Source organism: Lynx rufus, unplaced genomic scaffold, assembly GCF_022079265.1.
Source record: "Lynx rufus isolate CCGP_SWC_20201006 ecotype Redwood Valley unplaced genomic scaffold, mLynRuf1.p SCAF_14, whole genome shotgun sequence".
NCBI lineage: Eukaryota > Metazoa > Chordata > Mammalia > Carnivora > Felidae > Lynx > Lynx rufus.
In genome coordinates, this window is record NW_025814828.1 from 35,189,869 (window position 1) to 35,200,635 (window position 10,767).

A 10,767-nucleotide genomic window follows, 5' to 3' on the forward strand; every position below is an offset into this window, starting at 1 on the left:
AATATTTATTTCTTTTTTTTCCCTTGATTTCAGCTCAGGTCATGATCTCGGGGTTCGTGGGATCGAGTCCCTCGCCGGGGTCCACGCTAACGGTGCAGAGCCCGCTTGGGATTGTCTCTCTGTCCCTCCCCTCTACTCAAAATAAATAAATAAACTTAAAAAAAAAAAAGTGACAAGCCACATCTTAGCTCAGTCCTCGATTTCTCTTTCCTTATGGTGTTTCTCTCTGTACAAGGCTTATGCTACAGTTGATTAACAGTTTGTTTTTTATAATAGACTTTTTGCCCGACGGATTTATCTTAAACACATGAAAAGTACATTGCCCAAACTGTTTGAACAGTTTTTGTTTGTTTGTTTTTTTTCAGAAACCAAAATGAAGCCACCGATACAATCCTAATCTGTTCTCCTTTTCTTATGTTCCCTTTCAAGGTCCTCCTAATCCACTTTTTAAAATATTGAGGTGAAATTCACCCAACATACAATTAACCATTTTATTTTATTTTTATTTTTATTTTTTTTTTAATTTTTTTTTTCAACGTTTATTTATTTTTGGGACAGAGAGAGACAGAGCATGAACGGGGGAGGGGCAGAGAGAGAGGGAGACACAGAATCGGAAACAGGCTCCAGGCTCTGAGCCATCAGCCCAGAGCCCGACGCGGGGCTCGAACCCACGGACCGCGAGATCGTGACCTGGCTGAAGTCGGACGCTTAACCGACTGCGCCACCCAGGCGCCCCAAACCATTTTATTTTAAAGATTTATTTATTTTGGGGGAGAGCACAAATGGGGGATGGGCAGAGAGAGGGGGACAGAGGAGCCGAAGCAGGCTCCAGGCTCTGAGCTGTCAGCACAGAGCCCCATGTGGGGCTTGAACTCACGAATGGTGGGATCATGACCTGAGCCGAAGTCGGCTGCTTAACTGACTGAGCCACTCAGGCCCCCCCCCCACCGACTTAACTTTTAAGAAAATTAATTTTTTCACTGTATCATATACATAACATAGACTTCATCATTTTGTGTTTAGGCATTAAACACATTCACGTTGTTGGGCAACCATCACCACCGTCCATCTCCAGAACTTTTGCGACTTCCCAAGCAGAAACTCTGCCCCCATTAAACACTAACTCCCACCCCCCACCCCCACCCCCACCAGCAAACACCGATCTACTTTCTGTCTCTATGAATCTGACCACCCTAGGGACTTCAGGAAGGGGACTTATACAGTAGGTGTCCTTTTGCAACTGGCTTATTTCATATTATTTCCATAACATCCTCAAGCTTCAGCCTTGGAGCATATGATTGTCAGAATTTCACTCCTTTTCAAGGTCAAATGATATTCCATTGTATCCACGGGTTGTGTCTCCCTTCATCTGTCTGTGGGCACTTGGGTGATTTCCACTGTATATGAACTGTGGCGGTCCTGTATCCGTTCGAGTCACTGCTTCTTGATCCGCTTTTAACATTGTTGCAACGACACCCGGGCACAGTTTGGTATTTCGTGTAACGTTGTATCACGCCTGCCTTCTTCCATGTTGCCACGTGGTCTCCATAATCTTTCTTCCTCCTCAATAGCTGCGTACAGTCCGTCAGAGCAACCCCATTTTCACGAAGAAATGCGGTGCCGGCGTAGACAAGTTCTTACAAGCCTCTCCATCCGCGCCTTTGGAAGGTTTGGACCGGGACCCGTTTGCAAAACGATCCCTGGGAGATCGGTCTGAGCCTGGAGCACGGGTCCCTCTCGCCTCCCCCATCCTCCCATCCCCCCCCCCCACCATCAAAGCTTCAGGAAACAAAAGGAGACATCCAGTTCTCGAAAGCCGATAACAACAAGCTGAAAGACACACAGAGGAGTTTCTGTGATGTTCTATGCTGAAGACGGGAGGGGAAAGAGGGGCGAGAAGCAGAGCAGAGGTGCGCCTCCTTTGGTGACTCTCACAATGTACCGGAACGCCACCTCCCTGATTTGCCTTGGCCCCTGTCAAATGCCATAAGCAGCGCTCGTGCTCCTTCCGAGCCTGGGGGGAGGAGGGGGGGGCCGGTAGCAACGGAGGAGAAAACAGCTTTTGATGACCCGGGGACCCGCGGCTGACAGCCCGGGGTGCCCGGTCGGGGAAAAAAGTGTTTTGTTTGGCTTTGTTTTGTTCACACAGCCTCCTCTCCCAGCCCTGTTCACCTTTACAGCATCACCCGAAGCAACAAAGCCGCTTAATCACGCTGCCTTTTAAAACTTTGAACTAGACAGGCTGGATTCCTTATGGTAAAATCCTTTCCCTCCTGTTAAGAGCTGAAGGGAGCTTCCCTCATCAGCCTGGTTTTAAAACCGTCACACCAAGCGCGGAACGTTCTATAAATACCAAATGCAAACCTGGAGTTTGACCTTTAATTATTCTCGCCTCCAGCTTGACCTCCAGGTTCCACCATCTTCTTTCTGCACATCTGTTCCCTTTAAACTCTGTCCGGAGCCTGATCAACCTTGATAATAATAATAATGAACAGATCTCCTTGGGAAGACTTTCACAGTCATCCGAAAACGAACGGGAATGGTAAAAGTGGGTGTGGTCTTTGCAGAAACGCTCAGCGGACAGCCTGTTCCGTCGCCTTTGATGCCAGAGGTTTGTATCGGTTTGATTGTCTGGAATCACTGCAACGACCCCCAAAGCAGGTAAAGCCTGTCTACTGACTTGGCTTCCTTTCCCCCCAGGGGGTGTCCTCGATGCATTTGTTCCGAAGCCCCTTAGTTCTGGTTATCTGCATAACAAAACGCCTCCAAATTAGCGGCTCAAAACAGCAATCACATATGTTGCTTACAAATCTGTAGTCTGGGCGAGGCCAGTGGGGGTCAGCTCGTCTCTAGTCCATACAGTGTCTCTGGGGAGACCTGACTGCTGGGGAATGGAGCCATCCGAAGGCTCCTTCACTTACAGATCTAGTGCGGGGCTCGAACGCACGGGCCCGTGAGCTCATGACCTGAGCCGAAGCCGGACGCTCAACCGACCGAGCCACCCAGGCGCCCCAGCATTTTCATGACCTAGCTTCTGCTGTCTTCTCTTGGTGGACGCAGTCACGACAGCCTGATCGGGTTCAAGGGAAAGGGGACATAGACTCCATCCCTGGAGACGTCGTCGTCATTGGAAAGCCGGCGTCGCCTTGAGGAAGAGCCTGCGGGAGGGGAGAGATGCGGTGGCCGTATTCATCTGCTGGGGTCGCCACAGCAAAATCCTACAGGCTGCGGGGCTTAAACAACGGAAATTTGTTCTTTCACAGTTCTGGGGGCTAAAAGTGTAAGAGCAAAGTGTTGGCAGGTTTGGTTTCTCCTGAGGTCTCTCTCCTTGGCTTGCAGACCTGTTCTCCCTGCGTCCTCTCATGACCTCTTCTCTGCGCGCACGTCCCAGGAGTGTCTTCCTCTTTTTATGTGGATGCTACTCTTAATGGATTAGGGCCCCACCCCTATGATCTCACTTAGCCTTAATTACCTCCTCATAGGCCCTGTCTCCAAATACAGTCACACTGTGGATTAGGGCTTCAATGTATGACTTCCGGGGTAGGGGGGAACACTACTCAGTCCATAGCAGTGGCCATCTTTGAAAAATACAACCTGCCACAGGCCCTTAGCTGTTTCTGTCTCTCCTTCTCCCTCTCTCTCTCTCTCTCTCTGAGTCTCCCAGCCTGAAATCATCTTTCTCAAGTGGTAAGTGGGTTAAAATGACCGCGTTGAGGTTGACCTGCGGGGGAGGCTTGGAAGAGGCTGCCCGTGAAGGTCTTTCCTTTCACGAGCCAAGTGCACCTGCCCAGTCCTGGGGTACAGGAATGTCTGAGGACTGGCAACGTAATCCTCCCCTTGAAACTGGCAGGGCCGAAGAGCGACAGCAGACGCTCTGGCAATCAGTTCAAATCTTGACCCCCGGGGGGGGTTTGTGTCGTGTCACCTTGACCAGGCTGCAGGGGCGTCTCCCCCAATTCCCTTCCTTTTATGGTTCCAGATCAGGGCTGGGCAGAAGGGAAATCTGCACAACATTTGGAAGGTGGAGGAGAAGCAGCTGTCACTCCTCTTTGGTCATCGTGGTTAGATGCGGTGAACGACAGAAGGTGCCGGAAGGTGCCGGAAGGTGCCAGAAGGTGCCAGCTTGTCCTTACTCTCTTCTGCCCTGCATGCAATTCTGCTTCTCGACCGCTGGCCCTGCTGCACCACAGCCACGTCATGCCAGGCTGGCCGCCAGGTGTAGAGACATATCTTCTATGGGCTTCTCCCCAAGCTCTCCTTCATGGCCCCGCTCTGGCAGCCTAGCCTCTGACCCTCCAACTTCCCCTTCAGACCCTGCCTTTCCCAGACTCCACCCCCCACCCCTTCCTTGGGAGGTCTTGTTCCGTGACAAAGCCCTTACTCCATAACCCTGCTCGGTGCCTCTGCCCGGAGCAAGATTTGCACAAGGGAGGGGGAGGATACCCAATGGGTTCAGAGCAGAGTTTCTGGTCGACAGTGAGGCACACTTTGTCCCCATGCCTGGAATGGTGGTGTTGGAGATGGGGAAGGTCAACGGAGGTTTTCGCAAAGCTAGGAGGAGGCTAGGGCTGGGAGTGGGGCCTCCGTGAGGGGCTCCAGGCACCCTCTCTGCCGCAGAGCACTGCAGATCCTGGCTGTGGATGGTGTTCATTAGGCCCAGCACCGAGGTCTGTCCTCACTTTTTCCGTGACAGCATGTCTCCCCTAGGCTTCAGAAACAGCGTGGACACAGCACAACACTGGAAAAAGCCCATGGTTCTGTGTACTCTGTGCTTCAAGGGGATGGGTCTTTCAGTGAGAACACCATCATAATTCCACAACATTAAAAACAAATGAAAACATCCAACAAGTTCAGAAATCAGTTTGATATGGTGAGCTGACTTCCTTTTCCTTTTCCTTTTTTTTTTTTAAATTTTATTTTAGAGACAGAGAGCAAGCAGGGGAGGAGCTTAGTGTGGAGCCCAACGTAGGGCTCGATCCCATGACCCCGGGATCATTACCTGAGCCAAAATCAAGAGCCAGACGCTCAACTGACTGAGCCACCCAGGTGCCCCTAAAGATTTTATTTTATTTAAAAAAAAATTTTTTTTAACCTTTATTTATTTTTGAGACAGAGAGAGACAGAGCATGAACGGGGGAGGGTCAGAGAGAGAGGGAGACACAGAATCTGAAACAGGCTCCAGGCTCTGAGCCGTCAGCACAGAGCCTGACTCGGGGCTTGAACTCACGAACCGCGAGATCATGACCTGAGCCGAAGTCAGACGCTTAACCGACTGAGCCACCCAGGCACCCCAAGATTTGATCTTGTTTGCGGTCATGAGTTTGAGCCCCGCATTGGGTATAGAGTTCACTTTAAAATCTCTAGGGGCCGGGCGCCTGGGTGGCTCAGTCGGTTAAGAGTCTTTTCTCTTTTCTTTTCTTTTTTCTTTTCTTTTCTTTTCTTTTCTCGTCTCGTCTTGTCTCTTCTCTTCTCTTCTCTTCTCTTCTTTCCTTTCCTTTTTTTCTTTTTTTGTGAGCTTTCAAGTGACTTTCAAATGGTCTCAATCCCAACAGTGAAACATTTTAGTACACCCCCCCTCCATAGGTTTATTTAATTACTTATAACTTATATTCACGTGCTAATGCTTTTTGCTAAGATCATAAGGCCATCTGCCTATGTGTGAGGTCCATTATTAACGATAGAAGTCAAAAAGCCATATTTCGAATTATCTTCTTGTCAAGTGTGAATTTTTTTTTAAGTTTATTTATTTATTTTGTGCGAGAGAGAGTGCGAGCAGGAGAAGGGAAGGGGCGGGGGGAGAGAATCCTTAGCATGCTCTGTGCCATCAGCCCACAGCCTGATGCGGGGCTCAAACCCACAAATCGTGACTCACGACCTGAGCTGAAATCAAGAGCCACATGCTTAACTGACTGGGCCCCCAGGTGTCCCTGAATTTTGTTTTTTTAATATTGATTTATTTTGGGAGAGAGAGAGCAGGGGAGGGGCAGAGAGAGAGGAGAGAGAATCCCAAGCAGGCTCTGTGCTGCCAGTGCAGAGCCCAACGCGAGGCCCGATCCCACAAACCGCAAGACTGTGACCTGAGCTGAAATCAAGAGTCGGACGCCCAAGTGACTGAGCCACCGAGGGGCCACTGAGTGTGAAAAATTTTTTTTTTTTATTTTTTATTTATTTATTTTTTTTTTTAAATTTTTTTTTTTCAACATTTATTTATTTTTGGGACAGAGAGAGACAGAGCATGAACGGGGGAGGGGCAGAGAGAGAGGGAGACACAGAATTGGAAACAGGCTCCAGGCTCCGAGCCATCAGCCCAGAGCCCGACGCGGGGCTCGAACTCACGGACCGCGAGATCGTGACCCGGCTGAAGTCGGACGCTTAACCGACTGCGCCACCCAGGCGCCCCTGAAAAATTTTTTAAATGAACTAGCTCTCAATCTAAGAGAATTGTGAGCTCTGCCAGCTTCTTCCAAGCTTATGTTTCCATTTACAGTACTTTCTTTAAGCCACAGTTGTGTTGGAGGAATCATTTGAAGCCCCTTGTCTGCTTTGTGATGATTAGTTTGGTTAGAGTGACATAATATAACCTGTAAATGAACTCAATATAGCACTTATAACAGGCCATTTGCTGAAGGTGAAAAATCATTTGAGGTGGACGCTGTCCAAGTCATAGGACTGCCACTCTTGCCTCAGCATTCCTCACCTGTCACCCTGGATGCCGAGCGGTGACGTACAGCCCAAACAAGGCCCAGGGTCAATCTGCATGTTGCATATCGGTCATTGTAACAGTCGGCTCTTGCCGCAATAAGGCTGCGGAACAAACACTCCGAAACTCAGTGGCTTACAATAATGGGAATTTATTTTTCCTGCTCGGGGTCCGGCAGGGCTATGGGGATCTGACTGATGTTGGCTGGGCTTGGCTATTTCAGGCTGCGGGTTGGCCGGGAGTGGCTCCGGGTCGCAGTTTTTTGTTTGTTTTTTTGAAGTGGTTGACATCTCTATTGCTTTGGAGGTGGGGGGCAGGTGCTCAGGAGCTCTTGGTGGGGCGGGCCTCTTCCTCTTCACCGTCACAGGCTTCTGGCGGCGAGGGAAGGCGCCGGCTGTGCGAATGGCGGCCACGTACGGATCTGGGTGGTCCTGGTTCTTGTGGATCCTGTGCCCGATGCTTCCGAGGGTGGCCGAGGCGTTCTTGTTCGTGGTGGTCCACGGGGCTAGTGGGTTTTCCCTGGAGGGATCTCCGCTTCGTGGCCACCACTATGCGTCTGCCATCAGCCCCAGGCTTCTCGCCCACAGTGTAGAGGTGAATCAGTCTGTTGTCGTTAAAGGAGTTGGGAGCCTTCAGGTTATTGGGGTCGGTGCTGAACGTCTGCTTGTTTCTCTCCTTCTCTTTTTTTAAATTACACTTTGTTTTTAAGTTTATTTTTGAGAGAGAGAGAGAGAGAGACAGAGAGAGCGCACAAGTGGGGGAGGGGCAGAGAGAGAGAAAGACACACACCCACACACACACACACACACACACAGAATCGGAAGCAGGCTCCAGGCTCCAAGCTGTCAGCGCAGAGCCCGACGTGGAGCTCGAACGCACCAATCGTGAGATCATGACCTGAGCCCAAGTCGGAGGCTTCACGGACTGAGCCACCCAGGCGCCCCTACTTGTTCCTCTTGATCAGGAAGCTGGAGCATTTCTGCCCGACCATCCATTGCTGGAGATGGGAAGAGCTCCAGGCGACAGATTTGGGGCAGGTCTGGAGCCCAGGCTGATGTGACTACAGCCACCTAGGACCTACAGTGGGAGACACCACAAAGTCATGTGGTCAGCGGTGTTATTTCCATTCCACGTGAGCCGTGAATTAGGATCAAGAAGCCAAACCACCATAGTGACAGAAATGAAACTTCTGGCATTTTCTTCCTACCTGTATTAGCTTCCTAGGGCTGCTGTGGCAAAGCACCACGTGCTGCGTAGCTTAAACAACAGAGGCGTGCCGTCGCACGGTTCTGGAGGCCAGAAGTCCAAGATCAAGGGGCCGGCAGGGTTGATTCCTTCCGAGGGCCCCAAGGGGGCCTCTGTTCAAGGCCTCTCTCCCTGGCCGGTCTTTTTCCTGTGTCTTTTCATGTGGTCTTTCCTCTACGTCTGTCTGTGTCCAAATTTCCCTCTTTTATAAGGACACTAGTCCCACCCTAATGGCCTCATTTTTAACTCCGTGACCTCTGTAAACATCCCATCTTCAAGTAAGGTCACGTTCAGAGGTACTGGGGCTTACGGCTTCAACATACCAATTTTGGTGGGACGCCAATTCAACCCATCAACCCTACCCCTCAGAGGATTGTCTGGTGTATCACGTAGGGTGAGTGTTACCCGGCTTTGGAGACTTTCTGGCATAGAGACCAGTGGAGAAAGTCTTCCTGTTGGCCCAGTGGTGAGAAAAGGGTAAAGGCTTCAGACTTCAACACCCCACCCCCGCCCCGCAACGATCAGAAGAAACTGTGACCTCTTTGGCCATGCCATACCCTTGCCACCACATCTCACAGTTTGCTGGGGGGGGGGGGGAGGGAGGGGGTGCGGAATCTGTGCCGTTGGCTATAACTTGCCACGGAGGCAAACCTTCCGCATCAGTCTTACTGCCTGTGAAATGAGTAACTTCACCTTCCTTTAATGGGGTGTTGTGATGTTTAATGTTTACCAGAAGAGCCCCAGAGGAAAGGGCAGAATAAATCCTCCCAGTGATTCTGCAGAACTACCCTGCCTTTCTTGTTCGTGCTCGGGAAGGAGTCCGGGACAACCGGTTGGGCTCACACAAATTTGTGTTCCAACAACCCGGGTAGAATGGGCCGGCGTGGACGCACGCCATAAATAACCTTAACACTTTACAGGAGCGCGTGAGGAGGCAATTCTCCTAGCCGGCTGCCCCCCCGTAATGCTGGCCTGATTCAGTCCTGAGCGATGTGGCCCACATGTGCTCCTGCAACCACAGGGACAAGTGTCCCTTCTGCCATGTCAGCTGTTTCTGTTCTGGCATAAATTACGCACGCTGCAGTCATTTCATTAAGGAATTACATCTCTGGGGGGGGCACCTGGGTGGCTCAGGCGGTCATCATCTCACGGTTCGTGGGTTCGAGCCCCGCACTGGGTTGTCTGCTGTTAGCACGGGGCCTGCTTCGGATCTTCTGTCTGTCTGTCTCTCTCTCTCTCTGCCCCCCCCCGAAAAATAAATAAACATTAAAAAGAAAAAGAAATTACATTTCTGATGTGACGTGTCAGGTTTCCAGAGGTGAACAGAAAAGGCTGCCATCTTCCCCGAAAACAACCATGCTCCCCGACACCTGGCCACGGGGGACAGGACGAGGCACCAGCAGCCACATGCCATCACAGACGATGACGACGACGACAAAGCTGTAACACAGTGATCGTCAGCTTCCTTTCTTCCTCCCCAACCCTGCGCCTGGTGTTGGAACATTCCAGACATCTGGAATTATGACCAGTTAAATGCAGTCAAACACAGATTTCTTTCTGTGGAAATATTCTGATCTCAGACCTAGGAGGGCAGGGATATTGGGTAATTGCCATCCTTGCAATAAACATATTATGGAAGTTTATAAACTCGGCCTATCTCTTGGCCGCTTTAGGCTTCTGGTGTGCCTGGGATGGCTTTGATTTTGAAATCACTGAGGCGATAGGCAGACTTTTCCTCTCCTTGCATTTGCAGAGCAATCTGATAAACACATCTGTGGCAAGTCCTGTTTTGGCTATTTTGGGGCAGACCAAAGGGTAGGTTACTTTTTATGAAATAAATACATACAGAGCGTGCATGTGACCCAACGGGAAGAATGGAAACTATCACAAGATATTCTGTGCACACGATATCTAATCTCCCTTTGAGACAGAAGAGATTCAAATGAGCCTCTGCCATTAAAACTTTGATTATCAGAAACTTCATTTTAATCAGGGCTCGCCATAAACTCTGTGTGCTCAGCTGACGTGTGTGTTTAACATTCTCGATATTATACGCTGCTCCAATTATCCCAATTTTTCCTTTAAATTCAATTTCCCAGGGCCTTGTGGTGTTCGGCTAATCAAGCTCTCACTTTTTAAAAAAGTGTTTACCTCCAGTCTCTCTAGACACGCTGTGTATACACACGCACACAGGCACCAGATCTAGGGAGATGTCGGGGTGCTTTACAGGCAGGGCCAAACGCACACCCACCGTGCGGCACTTTTGCTGATGACGAGGCGACTTCGGGGCCCGCGGAGAATCCACACGCCGCCAGATGCAGGCCTGATCACTTCAATGCCTTGCGGGAACATTTCCACGCAACCTCGGCCGGCTACCCACCCCCACCCCCGGCATCCCCCCCCCCCCCCCCCGCTCCCCCGGCACCGCCCCCCACCCCCCCCCCCCCCCGCCCCGGGCTCTAGCCCCGCCCACGGAAGGCGGAGACGTGCTCTGTGGATAGATGCCTCGCTGGCTCCTTGCTTCCCTCTGCCCCCTTCTTGGTCGCTCACAGAGATTAGCCTCCAGGAATGTGGTTAGCACACACTGAACTCATAACTCCAGCCAGTATATCACAGCACACAATCACAGGAAATACCACATGTCGTTACAACGTGCACGCTCACGCGTCGGTCTCCACACATGCTACACGTAGCAGCACGCACACGCACGTATTGCGCCCGGACCCACGCTACCACGCGCGCTCCACCCTGCGCCCGGAACTCCCTGCGTGTGCCCTGCGGACCCTTGGGCCCCAGCGGGGAAGGGAGAGGATCCCCTTTTG

The 10,767-nt window shown here is 51.0% G+C and overlaps 1 protein-coding gene across 1 annotated transcript; it reads right to left on the reverse strand.

Annotated features, from left to right (window-relative positions):
• Window positions 1-6,771: 6,771 nt before the first annotated feature.
• LOC124509231 (60S ribosomal protein L28-like) lies at window positions 6,772-10,297 on the reverse strand. Its single transcript, XM_047075779.1, is given in 4 exon segments — window positions 6,772-7,195; window positions 7,197-7,370; window positions 7,648-7,713; window positions 10,197-10,297. Coding segments are annotated over 4 exon segments (765 nt in total).
• Window positions 10,298-10,767: the final 470 nt, after the last annotated feature.